The sequence below is a fragment of the Colletotrichum spaethianum genome, assembly GCF_022836535.1.
Source record: "Colletotrichum spaethianum MAFF 239500 DNA, contig16, whole genome shotgun sequence".
In the NCBI taxonomy this organism is placed as follows: domain Eukaryota; kingdom Fungi; phylum Ascomycota; class Sordariomycetes; order Glomerellales; family Glomerellaceae; genus Colletotrichum; species Colletotrichum spaethianum.
This window is the reverse complement of record NW_026054786.1, coordinates 261,674-280,303: the sequence shown is the minus strand read 5'-3', so window position 1 is coordinate 280,303 and position 18,630 is coordinate 261,674. Positions and strand designations below refer to the sequence as shown.

General features: G+C 59.6%; 8 protein-coding genes across 8 annotated transcripts; 3 read left to right on the top strand and 5 right to left on the bottom strand.

The window, feature by feature from the left end:
• Nucleotides 1-244: 244 nt before the first annotated feature.
• Nucleotides 245-1,111, bottom strand: ColSpa_06586 (uncharacterized protein; the record flags this gene model as incomplete). The annotated part of the gene is made up of 1 exon (XM_049272798.1): nt 245-1,111. The coding sequence occupies one exon, from the start codon at nt 1,109-1,111 to the stop codon at nt 245-247; it is 867 nt and encodes a 288-aa protein (XP_049128755.1).
• A 247-nt stretch (nt 1,112-1,358) lies between these two features.
• On the bottom strand, nt 1,359-1,858 carry ColSpa_06585 (uncharacterized protein; the record flags this gene model as incomplete). The annotated part of the gene is made up of 3 exons (XM_049272797.1): nt 1,359-1,526; nt 1,594-1,715; nt 1,786-1,858. 3 exons carry the CDS (start codon nt 1,856-1,858, stop codon nt 1,359-1,361), a joined length of 363 nt encoding a protein of 120 aa, XP_049128754.1.
• Nucleotides 1,859-2,824: 966 nt separating this feature from the next.
• Nucleotides 2,825-6,608, top strand: ColSpa_06584 (trafficking protein particle complex subunit 12; the record flags this gene model as incomplete). The annotated part of the gene is made up of 3 exons (XM_049272796.1): nt 2,825-3,091; nt 3,143-4,691; nt 4,744-6,608. 3 exons carry the CDS (start codon nt 2,825-2,827, stop codon nt 6,606-6,608), a joined length of 3,681 nt encoding a protein of 1,226 aa, XP_049128753.1.
• A 153-nt stretch (nt 6,609-6,761) lies between these two features.
• On the bottom strand, nt 6,762-8,180 carry ColSpa_06583 (abhydrolase domain-containing protein mpaH; the record flags this gene model as incomplete). Its single annotated transcript, XM_049272795.1, has 2 exons — nt 6,762-7,853; nt 7,983-8,180. The coding sequence occupies 2 exons, from the start codon at nt 8,178-8,180 to the stop codon at nt 6,762-6,764; spliced, it is 1,290 nt and encodes a 429-aa protein (XP_049128752.1).
• Nucleotides 8,181-9,115: 935 nt separating this feature from the next.
• On the top strand, nt 9,116-11,114 carry ColSpa_06582 (uncharacterized protein; the record flags this gene model as incomplete). Its single annotated transcript, XM_049272794.1, has 2 exons — nt 9,116-10,224; nt 10,394-11,114. 2 exons carry the CDS (start codon nt 9,116-9,118, stop codon nt 11,112-11,114), a joined length of 1,830 nt encoding a protein of 609 aa, XP_049128751.1.
• Nucleotides 10,386-12,141, bottom strand: ColSpa_06581 (efflux pump aflT; the record flags this gene model as incomplete). The annotated part of the gene is made up of 2 exons (XM_049272793.1): nt 10,386-11,036; nt 11,107-12,141. The coding sequence occupies 2 exons, from the start codon at nt 12,139-12,141 to the stop codon at nt 10,386-10,388; spliced, it is 1,686 nt and encodes a 561-aa protein (XP_049128750.1).
• Nucleotides 12,142-14,997: 2,856 nt separating this feature from the next.
• On the top strand, nt 14,998-16,980 carry ColSpa_06580 (uncharacterized protein; the record flags this gene model as incomplete). Its single annotated transcript, XM_049272792.1, has 1 exon — nt 14,998-16,980. One exon carries the CDS (start codon nt 14,998-15,000, stop codon nt 16,978-16,980), a length of 1,983 nt encoding a protein of 660 aa, XP_049128749.1.
• A 505-nt stretch (nt 16,981-17,485) lies between these two features.
• ColSpa_06579 (uncharacterized protein) lies at nt 17,486-18,160 on the bottom strand (the record flags this gene model as incomplete). The annotated part of the gene is made up of 1 exon (XM_049272791.1): nt 17,486-18,160. One exon carries the CDS (start codon nt 18,158-18,160, stop codon nt 17,486-17,488), a length of 675 nt encoding a protein of 224 aa, XP_049128748.1.
• Nucleotides 18,161-18,630: the final 470 nt, after the last annotated feature.

The following is an 18,630-nucleotide window of genomic DNA, read 5'->3' as shown; positions in this document are numbered from 1 at the left end:
TCTTTGTCCAGCAGTGCCCGCATACACACAGCGGTAACACACGAGCAAACGTAGCTTGAAGACAGCACGATGACTTGTCAGCAGTCATCGGAATATCCGTCATTTCATTCTAAATGGGTAAAATAGCAAGCGCCGCCTGGATAAAAACGCACTATGGGGGTATCAACCGCATCCTCAAAACACCTGGAACACTGAACCGTTCTCTCGGAGCTAGGAAAGCCAACAACAACGCGCGGGCACCAGATCACCTGCGATTTCTAGTCTTCTTGGCCACGGTGCCCGTGTCTTCTTCCTCGTCGTCCTGGCCCTTCTTAAGGTCCTCGGTCAGACCCCACTCCTCCTTGTCGTACCAGTCCTCGCCGTCCGACATGTCCCGGTTCGCTCCGCTGTGCGCCTCCGCCTTGGACCAATGAAGCACCGTCTTGCGCAGTCGGTTAGCCTTGAGGAGGCCTTCGTGGAGTTTCATAGCACCACGGCAGACCTCCTCCTGCTTCTGCACGTAAAGTGCGAGCAAACGGCGGATATCCTCGGCCTCGGCCTCCGGCAGACCCACATCTCGGTCTGGGCGAGCGTTGGGCGGCGGCCGGAAGAACGGGTGCACAAATGTCTCGTCCACCTCTTCCGATGCTATTGACGGCGCATGCGTTCCGTTGCGGTCGACTACGTCTGTTCCGGACTGCGACGGAGCTGCCGCATTGCCTTCGTGCATTTCGACATCGACCGCCTTTTGCTTCTGCTTCTTGTCGGCGATGCTCTCGTCGGTTCCCGTTTTCTGGGTTGCATCGGCCTTCGATACATCGCCGTTGGTTGGCCGAGATGCCTCGCCTTCGGTATGTGTGCCCTCCTTGGTTGACTTTCCAGGCATCTGCTTCCCAACCTCCCCTTTGTCTGAGCCTGCATCAGTCATGGTGATGTCCCCATCACTGCTCTGCTTATCGCCCGAAGACTCTCCGTTCGTGCCGTTCGGCGCTTGCTCTGGTTTCGCGCCGCCGTTCACTGTTCCAGATGTAGCATCCTCGATTTGCGCGGCGATGGGGGCTTTCGTTTTGCGCGCGTAGCCGCGTTCGACGTAGTCGGTCGAGTAGAGATCGGCGTCGTCGGGCCCGATCATTGTGCCGCATGGCACCCACGTGTAATCGCCGCACAGCCTTGTGAAGAGGTGCCTGACTCTCCACAAGGATGCATTCTCTTTGCGTCTGACTTCACAGCTTTGCTGGGCGATCTCGTCTAACGTCTTGGCAGTGAATGGTTTGGAGAGAGTGGGATGGCTTGGGAGGTCGGTCGAGGCAGTCAATGGAGCTAGGATCTCTGTGGAAGAACGGGGTCAGCCATGTCGCTACAGTGTCGGCCAGAGAGGACTAACGCTCAATTCGAATGTTAGCATAGGGGTCGAGCTCGGTGGCCGCGGAGACGGCCTCTTGGATGCGCCCTTCGTCGTCGTCACTGTCGATTTCGTATCCCTCTTCGTCTACGATGGGCGGGTTGCGGCTGATTATTGTGCGCTGCTGTCCGGCGTAGTCGATCACCTGCAATCGTCAGTCAGTCCCGATAGGAGGCCATTGGCGAGCGAGCCAGTTGGGGCGCGTGACGCACTTCATTGTAGACTTCAGGGCCGGAGGGTGGTGCGAGTTGACCCTGGTGAGAGAAGAGAGCACGCTTTTTAAGCTTGTGGCCGCGATTCCCGTAGTGGTCAATCTCGTCGTCCGAGTCGGATTCTGCCAGCTACTTGTCAGAATGCTACAGGCAAGGGCGACGGCGAGGTCGAGGAGGGATTCGGGTGCCTACCGTAACTTTTCCGCTTGAGAGCCTTTTTCATAGCGGCCACCGTTTCGGCAAAAAGGATCTGTTGTGTTGCCATTGCGCCGTGCTGCCTTGCTCCTGGCGTTGTGCCGGAGCGATCACGGAGGTCGGGCGGCTGGTCGGCAGCAAGGAAGAGGACGAGGGCGACGACGAGGGGAGGATGGGGTCGGCGGGCGTTTTCGAGCAAAGAAACCAAAGGTTTCAGAGAATTACGGTCGGAATAGGATTCGCAGCGAGATGGGAACGAAAGGGAGTCATTTACGAGGTCAGAGAAGCAGGTGGTGTGGTGTGGGAAGAGGTGTAGAATGGGTAGCCCTCAATTTCTGCGCGCAGTTTCTGTGACGAGGCGGGAGGAGAAGCACCACGCGGGCGGCAAGGCTGTCTTTCCTGGCTCCAAGGTGCACATTCCAGTTCTCTCTCCGATCCTTCAGGGCACTTGGGCCGTGGCTCACTGGGGAGTGCGCTCGCGCTTCCGCTCTTTTGTGGTGGGCCATGACCGCATCTGGGCCTACAGCCAATCAGAAACCGCCGTGTCGGCACCCACTTTACCCGACGCCGAGATGCCCGCCCTGGTGCCAGCTGGACGTGGTGGTGTACGGATAGTCGGTTGTTCATCCCCCAGCGCGGTCCAGGGGTACCTACCCACCCACTGTGAAGTCACTGCAGTGCGATGTAAGCGTAGTGGGTTGGGATCGCTGGAAGGGAGCTTGCGATGCCTGTGACATGTACTCTGTACCACTCGCGGAGGAGACCCTTGCTTGCGCGCTTCCCACTTGATTGAAGCTCCCACTTCGCGACAATTCACAATCTTTCTTCGCTGCGTCTTTTTCGCCGCCAACATCTGATGTTCTAGTCCGGCGACCATGCTACCTTGAGCACCACATCCGTACGTGTGCCACCAGCCACCGGAGCTATATGTCACTGACCTAGACACCAGAGCTTTGCGATACGGCCGACTCCTACGAACCGAATCGATATCTCCATGGTCGCCTGCCTCTTGTACCTTGCCTAGAACCTCTTGAAAATGGACGGATACCCAGTTGGAAGCCTGGATCACAACATCCCGCACATCGTTGTCGCGGGCCTGACGTCGGATCCCACACGAGACCTGCCTTTGAACGCAGAGCTTCGAGACCAGGCCCTCCTCCTTCGGTCAGAACTACCGAGCGTAGAAAGCCAGGATGCCGAGGCTTTGATAGAGTATATCGTGCGCCAGGATGGAAGAAACCACCCTTGGAACGGGAGGGACAGCGGGAAACCGTACAAGCTGCGGGTCACCGTGGCTGGTCGAGTACGGCTTGTACCATCCACATGCGTCCTGTCAAGACTAACTCCTGGATAGTCTCTTGTCCTTCCTCCCCGTCGCGCCAGGCTTCCAGAGGGCATCGAGGCTCCTGAGACACCCGCCGTCTTGCACTCACCCTTTTCACCCCTCAGTCCGGTATCACCTCTGTATCCCGACGGCTTGATGAATACGGATTGGCTCCAGAAGCATGAGGACTTGGTTCCCAGCGTCTATGTGTCGTTTTACACCTTGACAGCCGATCCCACACTTGCGACGCTTCACGACAACCAGCTCAAGATCGACATCAACAACACCAAGGCTGCCCTCAGCAGGTCGGGCTATAGAACGCGCTATGTCGTGGTTCTCCTAAGCGATGGTACGGTGTCCTCTTCTATGCAAGAGTTTATGCAGGAGCGCCTCGACAACATTAGAAGGGGCGTTGCTATGGACACAAAGTCGTTCTTCTACTTGTCACCCCATGACCTGTCGGAAGACTTGGAGCACGCAGCGGACTCCATGCTGGCGGCCGTGTTTCTTCAAGCTATAGAGTACTACCGCGATCTCGGGCGTCACGCTAGGAAGAAGCGCAGCCGAGGTGTCGCTCCGCAGCCCACAGTGCCGCCCACAAACACGTCACAAACACTCACGGTGCAGGACTGGAACGTGCGATACGACTACAAGGCGGGTATCTTCGCCGAATTCCGACAAGAAATGGATGCGGCGCTACGCTCATATGACCAAGCCTATGAAGGACTCCTCAGCCAAGATGTCATGGACATCATTCCGAGCTGGAGTCCAAGATGGAACGAAGCGCGGATGCTGGCCGATGTCATCGCGATACGCAGCATACGATGCTTGCTCTGGGGCGGGCAGACAACCGCTGCGGTGCGAAGATGGCAAATCCACCGTGACAGAATAGCCGATTTCATCGACAGACGTGGCCGAGGCACCAACAACTACGGCTGGGCCGCATGGGAATCAAGGTGGGCCGTGGTCATGGCCAACTTGATCGAAAGGGTGGATGTCCGCAGCCTAGCGCCATCGACGCGAGCTCTATTCCTCCAGCCAGAGAAGGCTGCCATGAGCGAGCGACTGCAGCCCTGGGAGCTGCTGCATCACACGGGATACTGGTACCGCATTGCTGCTGAACATCTGGCTGCTCGGCGGGCCCTTGCTCGGTCCATCCCAGAGGCAGACCGGCGCTCGCCAGATACCACCCCGGCATCGGCTGTTGCCAGCAGGGCCTTTCAATACGACACTTACATGTGCCCAGACCCCCATGAAGAGTTTCCTATTCAGGGGATGGGCGTAAATCACTCCCAACTTATCATAGACTGCTTAATGGCAGCTAGATCACAGTTCCAGGCGCGGCGACAGCTTCGGTTGTCGGCCGAATTGTCGCTGGAATGTGCTAAGGAAATGGTCAATCTGAAGGCGTGGGACGGCATAGTCGCGTTGTTGCGGCCGCTATGGGAGGACATGTCGTTTAGAACAGAGGGCTGGCTGAACATCACCGAAGATCTGAGCTGGGTGCTACGCGCTGCAGCCGCCCATGCTGGTCAGGGAGAGCTTGTAGTTGCCATTGACTGGGAGCTGCTGAACAGGAGTAAGACAAGCGCTTTCGCTTTCCACTGGCCGGGAACTAACGCTGTTCACAGAGTTCACGCGGCGGCCCAAGTGGCATTATGACATCTCCAGATCCCTAGAGGGTCTAAAACTCGATTCGAAGCCAACTGTGACGATAAACGACCACGTCATCTCTTCCTTCATCTCCGCCTCCTTCATCTTCAAGACCGAAGACGGTAAAGCGGGCGAGACTTGCCAGGCACAACTTGCGATTAAATCAGACGCCTTCCCAGACGCGACAACAGTAACTCTCAAGGGCTTGAAGATTGATTTTGAAGGCAGCCTCAAGACCATCACTCTAGACCACGAAGCAGACTCTATAACTGGCGCAGAAAAGGGCAATGTGATGCTATCAAACGTGCCTCTGTCCGAGACAGCTCGATCAGACGCAGGAGAAGGCGAGGAAGGTCCATCAGGGCTCAGCGGATCTGCAAACTTGTCGGTGAGGCCGGGTCGCACAAATGTCTACGAAATGGCGATACCCCTTCGAGAACCCGGAGAGGCCCACGCTTCCTCGGCCACTCTGATTGTGGAAACGGACGCGTTCACGCTCAACTACACCATCGCCTTCCGAGATCTGGGAGCGGCGGACTTCTGGTTTGGTCCCTCCTTGTCGAGGAGACGAATTGTGCGGCAGAGAGCCCACTTTATCCAAGTACACCCGAGGCCACCCAAGCTGGAGATCAAGCTGGCACAGCCCCTGGACCAGTTCTACGCGAATGAGCCCATGGATTTGGTCTTGGACGTGGTCAACGCTGAAGATGCAGAGGCGATCGCCAAGCTGGAAGTCCATGTCTTTGGCGAACATATCCCGCCCTTCCGAGTCCACATTGAGAACGAAGAGGAGCACAGCGCGGAAGCTGGCAAAGAGGAAGCCAAGCTTACAGGTCTCTCACTCGGCACGCTGGCGACGTCGCAAACGACCCGCGTCAAGATCAGTCTGGATCCAGTACAGTTGACGACCTCGTACGACGTGACGCTGAGAGTCTTCTACCATCTCGCCACGGACCCGGCGACCTTGATCATGCAGATTATGCCCGTCCAGCTTACCGTCGTCAACCCCTTTGAAGCCAACTACGATCTCATCCCCCGCCTCCATCCCGACCCCTGGCCAAGCTTGTTTGACCACGAGGGCGTGCAGGATCCCTCTACAGACGAAGCCGCATTGCAGCCCTGCGGACTGGCGCAGAAGTGGTGCCTGGTGTGCCACTTTGCCTCGTTCGCGACGGAGGACCTGGAAATTGTCGGCATGGACGCCGAGGTGGTTGCGTGCCATAACCGCGCACGATGCACCACGGCAAGCCGACCGGAGATTCCAGAAGGAGGCCTTCGCATCCCGCCGAAGCAGATGCAGGAGGCGCAGTTCAACTTGGTGGCGCAGAAGTTCAGCCTCGACGACAAGGGGCCGGCGTCTCTTGACTTGGCTTTTGTGCTCAGGTGGAGGCGGACAAAGTCTTCGACGGCGGCCGTCAACACGACCAGAATGCTCGTCCCGCGATACATCGTACTGGGCACCGAGCCCCGCGTCCTCGCGTCGTATTCCCTCGCTAACCCGCTGACGGGCCTGATCCACCTAGACATCACCATTGAGAACCCGTCAAGCCACTTCTTGACGTTTGGCCTGAGCATGGAGCCGAGCGACGAGTTCGCGTTCTCCGGCTCCAAGCAGACGACGCTCCACGTGCTGCCGGTCTCCAGGAGGACCGTCACATACCGGTTGCTGCCCCTCGTGAGAGGCGACTACATCCGGCCCACGCTCGTGGTGAGGGATAAGTACTTCCAGAAGGTGCTGAGGATCATCCCGACGGAGGGCATGAAGATCGACAAGGAAGGCCTGCTGGTGTGGATCCCGCCGGAGGAGAGCGAGAAGGAGCAAGAGGGGCGAGACGATAGCTAGATGAGGATGCCGGCTTTCTTGTATACATATAGGTAGTCTACATCTAGGGTCTCTAGCATCCAGCTCTGGACGTCTTGAAAAGTGTTTAGCATCATCGCACGCTTTCAGTTCTTTCTATGTGTGTGAACCCCCCCGTCGCCCCTTGGCCATCTCTCACATCTTTGCCTTGGGCGGCCTTGAAGAACCTCCGAGCCTCTCCATCCACTCGTCCGTCAGCGTGGTCTTCTCCCGCACGCTCAGCCTCGTCCACCGCTCGTAGTCCTCCTGCTCCGCCCGCCACTCCCCCAGCCCCTTCTCGATCCACTCGGCCGTCAACCGCGCGCTCACGCCCGGCACCTCCATGGGGAACAAATGCCCTCCCTCGGGCAGCGTGACCTCCCTCACCTTGCCCTTGGCCGCCCCGCCGCTCCCGCCGACGCCCGTCCCCGTCAGCCGCATCTTCTCCTCCCTCAGCTCGGGGGTCGAGAGGTCGCTCGCCCCGCCAAACACGTACAGCACGCCCGGGCGCAGGTTCGGCAAGCGGACGAGGGTGTTGGCCCCTTCGGAGCGGTAAAAGGGGAACGTGTAATACCGCTCGTTAAGCGTAGGGTCCAGATCCGGGACCAGCTCCTGGCGCACAACGTCCCGGCCGCTGGCGTCGTAGGCGTGCCAGCTGGGCCGGAAGTAGGTGAAGACCTCCTGGTGCTTCGTCGTCGCTAGCGTCACGCTGCCCTTTGGGGTGGCGTCCGACGCGGGGTAGAGCTGCGTGGGCACGTCGCGCAGGCCGTGGTTGACCCAGGCGTCGAAGACGCGGCTGTCCCAGGCGCGGTAGAAGGGGGACTTGAGGAACGCCTTGCGGGCTTCCTCGCGGGAGGGCCAGACGTCGCGGCGGCGCGCCGAGGCCGCGGCGGGGGAGGAGGCGATGGTACCCTTGGCGTTGGCGGACCACTTGGAGATGACGGGGTCGAGGAGGACCACGGCGGAGAAGAGGCGCGGGTGGATGAGGCCGACGTTGGCGATGGCGTTGCCGCCGAAGGAGTGGCCCACGCCGATGAGGGGCCGGGGCGGGCGGAGGGTGTTGATGAGGTGGAGGAGGTCGCGCGGGTGATCGAGCCAGCCCGGGTCGTTGCCGAGGAGGGGCTCGTTGAGGGCCGAGGAGGCGCCCTGCCAGGCCGCGTCGGCGATGATGATGGAGCGGATGCGGAAGGTTGAGGACGGCTTGAGGGACTCGGCGTGGAGGTCCTGCCACAGGGGCTCGTAGAGTTCCTGGGGTTTGTTAGTGGTTGTTGGATGAGTGTCTAGTCAAAACACGATCCTTTGATGAAGTACAGGGCCCTCCGGTGATTAATAGGATATGAAACATGAGATGAGAAGACGGGAGATGTATGAACTCACCTTGGGGAACCCGTTGGCGTGGGCGCCGATGATGGTGACGTCGCCGGGCTTCGGGTTCGGGTTGTCCTTGGGGATGTACTCCTTCACGGCCAACTTGAGGACGTCTTCCTGGGAGCGCGAGAGGGCGCGAGGGAACTCGCGAATGTGAGAGCCATCGAGAACGTGCTCCTTGATGTGGAAGATGGAGGATATCGACATGGTCGCGAATACTCTCTCCCTGAGCTGGGCCGGAGAGTTTCACTCAGGTTAGATGAAGCAAAGGCACTTGAGGTTGTGGGCCGAGTCAATATGCGGCTATGATTTAGGAAGATCTCGCAGCAACGATTGAACCGAATGAGCGTGGATTGAGACGGAAATGGACCGGATATCTGAGAATGCCCTCTCACGACTCATCGGCACCGGAACAGACGAGGTTAGAAGACCGAGGGGGGACCACACTTCCATCGGCGGGACGTTGGACTCTGGGGTCTGGGGTGTGTGTGTGTGGAGCTGGACATGCCGAGGTTCCAGCGGTACAGCGGTTACCGGTAACGGGTAAAGAGCCCCCCCCTGGGTCCCTTACTCCTCGGCCCTGGCACATTGTTCTCAGAAGGTCCACGGCAAAAAAGAGCATACACATATAGTTGCGAGAAAACACGCCAACAAGAAGACAAACGCACGTTGCCGAGACATCGCGACTCGGTTGCGTCGGACGGCAGCTTGTACTCCGGCACGTCTGGGAACCTTTCGAAAGAAAGGCAGAGGCAAACCAGAGGCTCGGGGGGTACAAGACGCTGTCAGCCACCGTTTGAGATTCTGCGGTCTGTTGCGCATTTCCGGGAGACGAATCGAGTTTGCTTTTCTGTGTGCGAGTATTGTCTTTCTGCCTCTCCTTGCATTGTCACCGTGTTACCCGCCTGTCATCCAGTCTTTCTTGAGATTGAAGGGGAGGGACAGAGCAGGGAGGAGCTGCACACTCTCCAGGTACTCTGGACCGCGATGAACCGATCCTACCCCGCAATGCCCAACGATCATCTCCTCCCCACTTCTTCATCACGTAGTCCAGTGTTGCCCGCACCAAAGACTCCCCACCCACACTTCAACCAACACATTCCATTCCCCCGGACCGGAGCCGGTCCCAAAAAGACCCCTGCATGCCGAGAGTCCTCATCTTCACCGGCGCCCCGGAGGCCGACTGGTCCTCCCCGGACCTCCTCCTTCCTTCCACTTCCGCTCCGGCTCCGACACCAACCTCAGACTCCACATCAACACCCGCCGCCGCCCCGGCCTGGCGCTCCCTCGCCCTCCACCGCCAGCCCCTAGTCACGGGCTTCTCCCAACCACACGGTCTGCCCTCCGACTTTCTCCCTCCCGCACACTTCTTCTCCCTCTCCCTCAACGCAGACTCCCAGCAAGACACAACCGCCGGCGCGTCCCAGGAGCTCCTATCGCAGTTCTACGACCAATCTCTCGCCCTGCATCACGACCTCGCCTCTTCCCAGCTCCCTCCCCCGCCAACACCATCACGTCCCGGCGCCCCCGGCGGCCGCCGCGTGCCCTCATCAACGGCAGGGCAACACACGGAGTCGTTCAACACGACAGCCACAGACTCCTTCGTCTCGGAAACAACAGACTCCTTCCAGGACACCACCGCCAACCTGACGACATCCAGCGCCCGCCCCCCGCTCGTGACGTCCCACCACCTGAGCGACCTGGAAGACATCCCCCCGGGCCCGGACCTTCTCCGCCTCGCGCCGCAGACGGTGACGGTGAACCTCATTGCGGGGGTCATATCCGTTTCGGAGCCGCGCGGCGTCAAGACGCGCTGGGGGAACGAGCTGTCGCTCGTCGAGGTGCTCGTCGGCGACGAGACGCGCGCCGGGTTCGGCGTGACGTTCTGGGTGCCGTCGGACGGCGGCGGGGGCCGGCGGGACCCGAGCATGCCGACGCAGCTGCGGAGGCAGGACGTGGTCCTCCTGCAGAACGTCGCGCTGCACGTCTTCAGGGGCAAGGTGTACGGGCAGAGCCTGCGCAAGGGGCTGACGAGGACGACGGTGCTGTATCGGAGGAAGCTGGGCGAGGACGACGAGGGCGGGTATTATCGCCGGAGAGACCTGGAGACCGGCGGCAGGGAGGGGACGCATCCGCAGCTGGTCAAGACGAAGAGAGTGTGGGAGTGGGTGCTGAAGTTTGTGGGTGGCGAGGAGAGGACCACCACCAAGGGGAAGAAGAGGGGTTGGGATGCGCCGCCTGATGATACCCAGTGAGCGACGCCACATGTTGGACACTTTTTACGGTTTCAATGTTGTGATGTTTGTCATTTATCATTACATATTATATTCTAAGCAGAGTGAGATTCTATACCGGGTATCCTCTATGCGTTGATTCGCGTCAAACTCGTATCGTACAGCGGCATTTCGCCTTTTATACAGCAACAGCAACGGCACCGCCCTTGCCCTCCTTCTTGACGCTCTTCCACTGGAGACCCAGACAGGTGACGAAGGCAGCGCACGCGCAAGCGAGCGTGACGTAGAACGTGTGCCTCAACCCGACCATGTAGGCCTCCAGCACGATCGGAATCAAGTCTGCGCGGCCCATCTGGGTGAGGATGCTGCGGACCTGGTCGGCTCCGGAGTTGATGAAGATGGTGGGGTCGATGTCAGGAGCATTCTGGGTGACGCCCTCAATGAGCCCCGTCTGGAAGAGTGTCTGAGCGACAGCAATCATGATGGCGCCGCCAAAGGACTGGAAGAACTGCACGCAGGCCGTGGCGACGGGGACATCCTCCTGGGGCAGTACGGTTTGGACGACGAGCACGCCGATCTGGAAACCCGCACCGATGCCGAGGCCGGCGAGGACCTGGTAGCCGAACCACTCGCGCATGGGCGTGTCGACGTCAAAGGTCGTGATCATGCCAGCACCGACGGAAAACAGAACCATGGAGGGGAGGATGATGGCGTTATAGTAGCCGATGGCGGAGATCAACGCGCCGCTGACAATGGAGGCGACGACGGTGGCCAAGAGAAGGGGCAGGATCTTGATGCCGGCCTGGACGGCGCTGACACCTTGGATGGCCTGGAAGTAAAGCGCTGGTGGTTGTCAGTGTGCTGTATCGAAGACGACTCGCTGGAGAGAGAGTACTTACACAAGTAGTAGATGAGGGGAAGAAGGCGGCGCCAAAGAAGCAGCCAAAGAGCATGGCGCAAACCACGTTGCGGTTCTTGAAGAGCTTGGGAGGTAGCGTGCCCTTGTCTCCTTGCCAAAACTGAACGCCAATGAAGATGAGGATCATGAGCGCAAAGCCGACAAACAGCCCAATGACCGTGGCGCTGTTCCAGGCGTATTCGGTTCCGCCCCATTGCAAGGCGAGGATCAGGCAGACGATGGCAGGGATGAAGATGGCCGTGCCAATGAGGTCGAGCTGCATGATGCGTTGGACAAGGGTCTCACCCAGGGCGTTGTTCTTTTTGGTAATGGTCAAGAGGAAGAAGATGAAGACCATGGCAATGCCGCCGATGGGCAGGTTGACGTAGAAACACCATCGCCAGGTCGCCTTCTCCGTAAAAACACCACCGAGCAACGGCCCTGCCACGGAGGCGACGCCCCACATGCCTCCGATAAGACCAAAGGCCAAAGGCCGTTTCTCGAGAGGCATCGTGTAGCTCAGAATCACAATGGAACCGGAGAACAGACCGGCGGTACCGATGCCGGCGATGGCGCGGCCGACAATGAAGGCGGTCGAGTTGGGCGCCAAGGCGCAGATGAGGGAACCAACCTCGAAGACGGCGATGGCGGCGAGGTAGGCGTACTTGATGCTGAAGAGCTTGTAGATGGTGCCGTACATGGGCTGCAGGGCGGTGGTCGTGAGGAGGTACGATGCGCCGTACCAGCCAATGTCCTTGACGCTGCCATATTCAGATGTGATGGCGCCGAGGGCCGGGGCGATGATGGTCTGGTCCAAGGCGACGAGGAAGACGGCGAGACATAGCGAGATGATGATGAGGACGAGCTTCAGGCCCGACGGGTACACAACGTCGTCATCCTCGGACACGTGGTCCTGCTTGCTGAAGGTGTCGGCGGCGTTGTTGTCATCGTGGGGATGCGTCTTCTCGGTGGTGATGGAGGGGTCGGCCGACGTGGTGGTCTCGCCGGGCTTCTCTTCGGGATGTTTCGAGTCCATGGCAGCGGATTCACGATTGTTGTATGGGAGAGCAATGTTTGTCGTGTTTTCCTTTTGCCGCAAGGGAGAGGGCCTCACACATACACTTTTGTTGTTGCAAGGAGTAGGAGGGCAGGTTTCCTTGAAAGAAAAGGACAAAGGACTAAGGAAGGGTCCGGGATGGAGAGAAGAAAGGCCAGGACGAGAGCGCAACAAGGGAGGCGGCAGGCGGGATACTTATCCTCCGATGGGCTCGCTCGATATCTGAGATCGTGAAAATTAGCAGCTGCAGCTTTCCATCGGGCAACAGCAGGGCGGGCCACGACCACCTCCACCCCCTAGGGACCACCATCCAGGGTCGCTTTTTCACATAAGGACAGGCTCTTACACATTTGCAAGCCACAGGGACGATCGAGCCAAAGCCCGAGCTCCTCTAAACTACGTACCGGTAGTAGACCGTACTAAGAAAATAGAGTAGCCGAGTAGCGTAATGTGAGCTTGTGTGCGTTTGAGTGGGTGGGATAAGGGCAGGGGGGGAGGGCCTAGGCATGATGTGGATGCAGTCATCGAAAGGAGAGTTGAAATGTCCGAGGAAGGATCTCTCACTGGAAATGACATGATCACCACAGTTACGGGAGCTTAGGTTCATTTTTTTCTTCCTGCGTGCCATGTCATTCCATAACATGCTATGCCATGCCCATGCCAGACGGTGCGCCGGACCAGGGGTTGGCCAGGGCGGCTCCACCGCTTGCTGGGTACTTGTCCGCGAGCCTGCGATTTACGACGACTGCAGTGCGTTTGCCATGTGGTAGTGGGCCGGGATAAGGCAGGACTGGGGAGTGCAAGCCCAGCGGATGGGCGCATAAAAGATGACGGCTTGAACATGCGTGCATCATCGGGGGGCCTCTCTCGGAGGTCGGCTCGAAAGGTTGTCCGAAATGGCACGGGGCGGGTCCGATGATTGGTCGTCCTCGGCCTTTCCTACCATCGGTACTCGCTCTTTGGCGTTACGGTGTAATCCATCCTTTTTGGGATGTACGAGGTCAAAGACACAACCCCCCCCCCCAGGCGAATACTGCCCTGTAATTTGTTTTCAGCTGGGTCCCTAGTGGACACTAGCCACGGCCGCAAACGCCTGAGCCGTGCCTGGTGAGTCACGCATTGGGGATCTTTCACCCGGGAGACGCCCTACGAGGCCAAGTCGTGAGTCGGCGCAATATCGACTGCGACTCCAGAGTCCATCCGACGACCGCATCTCGCTGATTCATGGAACGTGTTTGCGGGCACTGTCGGACCGCGACGTGGGTACTGGGTCGCATCGTGAGACGTTGACTCGACTAGGGCGAGATCCCTTCCCGAACGTCTAGTTACCCTGGTGCCACACGAACGAATCAAGTGAAAAGGGACGAGATCCGACGTGTTAAGGAGGGGGGGGGGGGGGGGCGCACAGGTTGATAGGGCGTCCAGACAGTTGACTGTCTTTCCCACCCTCTGTCTCCCACATACTGCGCGGCCTGACATGAGGGTATTCGGAACCCTCGACACAATGCAATTGCACATCGGCATATGGTCCTTTCGGAAGACGTCGGCACCGCTCAGAGTTTCAGGAGAATGGCGCACCTTCCATGTCAAATGACGAAGCAGCAAACTCGGTTGTATCCCGGGCAAGGGTTGGGTTTGACAGGCGTCTAGAATGAGGGTAGACGGCCTCCCTTGGTGTACGGTAGGTATGCGTGACTGGGTCCGAGCACACTCGACGTAACATGCTTGACAGAGCAATGCTGATGAGAGCGTGTTCCCCGTCCAAACCATGGCACCCATCAGTCAGTTGGTCAAAGGGCGGGTGGTAAAGTAAAGAGACAAACCCCCAATGTGAGATCATCCGTCAAAGCAACAGCGGGTTCCCTCGTTCATTGGATGCCCAAGGGCCAGCCAGTCTCTGAAGAGTTGCGCAAGGGCTAGATTGCGACTGTCACGCCGGCCCCGGAAGAAAAGGTTGATTCTTCTGCCCACTTGAAACACGGTCCAGCTGGAACACGATGGGCGACGAGCTAACAACCGTACGATACCTACTCAGAAGGCAAGCAGCCTCGACGCACAGCGCAGCTGGTGAGAATAACGGCTCTCGAAAGATGAAGCACCCTGCTATTTTAAGCCTTCCCCGCGGCGTTTCGGGATCGGTGTGGAGAACATCCAGAGCCAAACTAGGTACCTAGGTACCCAAGGTAGGCGCAGTGCAGTGCAGTGAATGAATGGGAGGGAGTGCGAGTTGGAAGTGCCGCTATGGATCGACGAAACAACTGGGCCAGAAGCACCGCACCGGCGCGTCGGTGATGGATGTACCGCCCACCGTAATCTGTGTGCGTCGATACCCTCCGTCTCTTTGCAAGGTGCAGCCTGCCAAAGAGCCTCAGCGTCGCTCGTCAAGGTTCGCTGTAAATGGGTGTACTGTATACGGCTGGATACGGCGCCAATCGAATCCCGGCCGCATCTAACCCCCTCCAACGTCGTCTGCCCGCCCTCCCGCCGCGTCGACTCAACCTCCGCTCTCAAAACTACAACACGGACTACCCTGAGAGGTTGGCTGTGTTGATGCCATCTTCCGTCTCGCCGACATCCCCGCACAAAAGACGCTCCGGACGGCTTTGCAACAATCTAACAATGCCATTTGTTGAAATACACCCCATAGCCAGTATCTCAATGACCTCGCCCAAGCCTTAATCACGAGCCCCCAAAACGTCACTGAGCCCACGCCCCGACCCGAACGATCCACTACCCACCGTTGCCGGATATAACTCTACTGTTGATCAGTCGACCGCCTACTTACTTGGCTTGCTCTTTCGCGAACAACGGTGCACTTTACTCTGCTGCTACACCATGGATCGAGCCATGGACTTGAGGGACATGGACTTTGAGTCTGCCATCGTCGACGACGATAAGGACGTCGACTTTGTCGGACACGCCGTCGCGACTCCACACCTGCTCGGCCGCTCGCCCTTGTCCAAGACGCGCTCCATGTCTGACGGAGGAGGGACCCCGTCGAAGCTCACTCCTTCGCCGCACATCGCCGACGGTCGCCAGGCATCCAAAGACGACAATCACATCAGGGACACAACCACGACGCCCGTCACTCCCCACCGGTCCGAGTTCCCCCTCCGCGGCCTCACGCTGCAGATGCCCACGAACCGTGACCCGGCCTCCCCTGCATCGACCTCGTCCGCCGCCTTTACGAAACCCGCACCTCTGTCGCCGAAGCTCGACCACTCCCAGATTTACGCAAGCCCGACCAACATACTACCGCGTCGCTCCCGCGGCCTCGACTTCTCGCGGGCTGCCACCAGCCTGCATCACTCGACCCTCGCCGAGTCGTCGCCCGACTCATCGCCCACCATCGGAGGAAGAGGCATGAACATCCCGGGCCGCAGGAGCAATGATTACGGGCAGGCCGAGCAGACGACCAACTCTCTGTGGTCCATGATGGGGAACCACGAGCGCATGACCGTGTCCAGCTCGCTGGGCAGCGCGAACCATCTGGGGTCAGATTCTTCCTCGTCTTCCGACGACGACGACCTCATGGACGAGGATACGGATGAACCCTACCTCGGGACGCCGCAAGCCAACAAAACCGCCACGCCGCTCGGTATCCAGCCAATGATGGCACCGTGGGGAGGCTCTCCTGCAATGAACAGCCTCATGAGCTTCCAGCACAGGCAACGGCAAAGGAAACAGCCAAAGAAGAAGCACAAGCTGCCGCTGGGACTGGGATTCAGCCCCTCCACAAACGCCGGCGTCTCAAAATCGCCGCCCAGCACTATGCCGAAAGACATGTCGGGCCACAACCGCCGGGAGAGCATCAGCTGGCAGGCGAACCAACTTCACATATCCGGGAGTGAGGAAGAGCGGGGCGATAACATTGACGGCGTTCTCACGACCCCGAGTCGCGACGGACAGCGTCCCACCGTCATGCGACGCGTCGTCACACGTCGTGGCAACTTGTTGCCCAAGACGAAGAATTTCGCTCGTATCAGGGCGGCCTTGTTCGAAGAAGGAGCACCTGTGGAGACGGAAACTCAACGAGAGGCCGAGGTCGTCCGTCAAGTGCGTGAGAGCGACGTCGATCTTGGGGGACCTCGTCAGCAGACGGCACCGGCCACCACGCACTCCTCGCCGAATCTCGGCGCCCAAGACCAGTCTCTGGACGATATACCAGAAAGCATGATCACAGAATCGGCCCTCAACCTCTCGGGTAGTTTTAAGCAACAGGCCTTGAAGAATTCGAAGGGCACCAAGTTCTGGGACACGTTTTCCGAATCGAGCAGCATCGGTGCCCGCACAACACCACCACCCCCGAACGGTCTGCCCCGCGGCTCGTCTTCGGGGATGAGCGAAGACATATGCATGGACTCGCCGTCCCTCGGGCCCACGGCGGGTTTTGCCATGGCCGCCAGCAGCGGTGAATCTCAAAAGGGCGACACCCCTCTGCTCGCGCAAGGCCCGCAATCGGCGCCCAGCGCCGCAGACATCACACGCCGCATCAACAGCAAGCGCCGGCGGGACGACGACCACGACCCGGTCAGCCTCAAGCGCCGAGCCGTCAGCCCCGGCATGAGCGTGCACAACTCGCCCATCATGCAGAGCCCCATGCAGCGCGAGATGGCGCCCTGGGGATCGCGCCCCGGCAGCAACAGCGGCGACCGCGGCGGAAGCGGCGCGCCGAGCGAGTCGGGCAGCCTAGGAGGCACGCCCGGCAGCGGCGCCAACGCCAACGCCAACGGCCGGGTGAACGGCAACAAGGGGCGCGTCGGGTTCCAGGGCATGGTCGACACCAACGACGGCCTGATGCGGATGAGCATCGAGTGATTGATTGGTTCTTTGAGACGCTCGCGGAGCAGTGTCGGCGCAATCTGCATTTTCAGGCGTTTGGTCGGGAACACCTTTCAGTGAAAAGTACGGACGGAACCAGGGCGAATCGGCAGGTCATGAAAAAGGGGATAAATCAAGTATATCCATAGAGGCCGTACTCGGTGGCACACACACACACACACACAACGCAACATACATAACAACACTGCAGATGAAATAGAGTCGTAATTAACAAGGCATTGTACAGAGTGATTACGAACATGATGGTAAACTGTTGGCCGTGGTATCTTCCGCCCCCAACGCCTGTGTACGCCTAGAATGCCTCCCCAAAGCTCTCCCTCTCTCTCTCTTTCATCCCCCATAAAAATCGACACAATTTCTAAATAAAAAAGAAAGAAAAGAAAAGAATTATGCAGCCCGGCCTCCCCGTGACAAAAGTCCAACACTCGACACACATCGTACACGTCTGATCGGAACCACCATGCGCTCCACGGGAACACACCTATTCGACGCCGACGCCCTCCTCCGGGACGCGCAGGCTGCCGAGCTTGTCGTCGAGCCAGCGCGCCAGGTCCTCGGCGTGGCGGCGCAGGACGACGACGCCGGCCGTGTTGACGCTGCCGACGCTCGCGAGGCTCGCCGTCGTCTGCGCGCCGACGCTGAGGACGCTGTCGGCCTCGGAGGGGGAGGCGGGCATCTGGGACGGGGTCGCGCCGCCGGAGCCGCCGTTGGGGTGGTGGTGGTGGTGGTGGTGGTGGTGCGGCTCGGGGGCGTGGGAGTCCAGTGTCTCGGCGAGGGGCCCGATGCAGACGAAGAGCAGGCCGCACTTGAGGCGGCGGATGACGACGACGCCGGCGGCGAGCTGGACCGTGATGGTCAGCGGCTTGCCGGCGCCTTCTGCCGCGGAGGCCAGGGGCGGCGGCGGGGACGACGACGACGAGTTTGGCAGCGCGTCGGGGATGTCGGGGGCCGTGGAGGCGTGCAGGGCGAAGAGGGAGGAGGCGACGGTGGACTGCGTGCGCAGGAGGGATACGGGGTCCGGCGAGGCGTGGGCGAGGAGGCGGCCGGAGGGGGTCGCGAGGAGGGCCGTGTGCAGGTGGGCGTTGAGGTTGGAGGCGAGGAAGGCCGTCAGGCGTTTCGTCAGGAGGAGGGGGGGCGTCGGTTGGGAGAGCGACATGGTGGGCGTTTGTTCGTCGTTGTTCGTCGTGAGGATCGGAACGGTCGTGATGTTGTTGTGGTGGGAGGTTCTAGAAGGGTTTGGGGGCCGTTGGGGGGCCGATGGGAATGGGTGATTGTTGTGTCGTGCTGCTACGGCTTTGGTGGTTCTTGTCCCCGTACAATCTTCAAACAAATATCACGGTCGTCGCGGCTGGTCGACGTATTCGCAACAAGAGCTCAAGCTCGAGGCCGCGCTGGGAGACGAGGAGGGTGTGGCGGGCAAAGGTACACAGAGGTCAAAGGTTGTGCGATCCACAATCCGCGGAATCGGAGAGCTGTAGCAGCCTCACGCTCCGGGCGCTGCGCCCAAGAGGAACTTTGGGGTGGGGCAATCCTGGGCCCCCGTCCAACGTTTTGAGGGTACGTACCGCGGCCGAAGCACCGAATTGTTGGTGGGGGGGGGGGGGGCCGCTCGCCACGGACGACCTC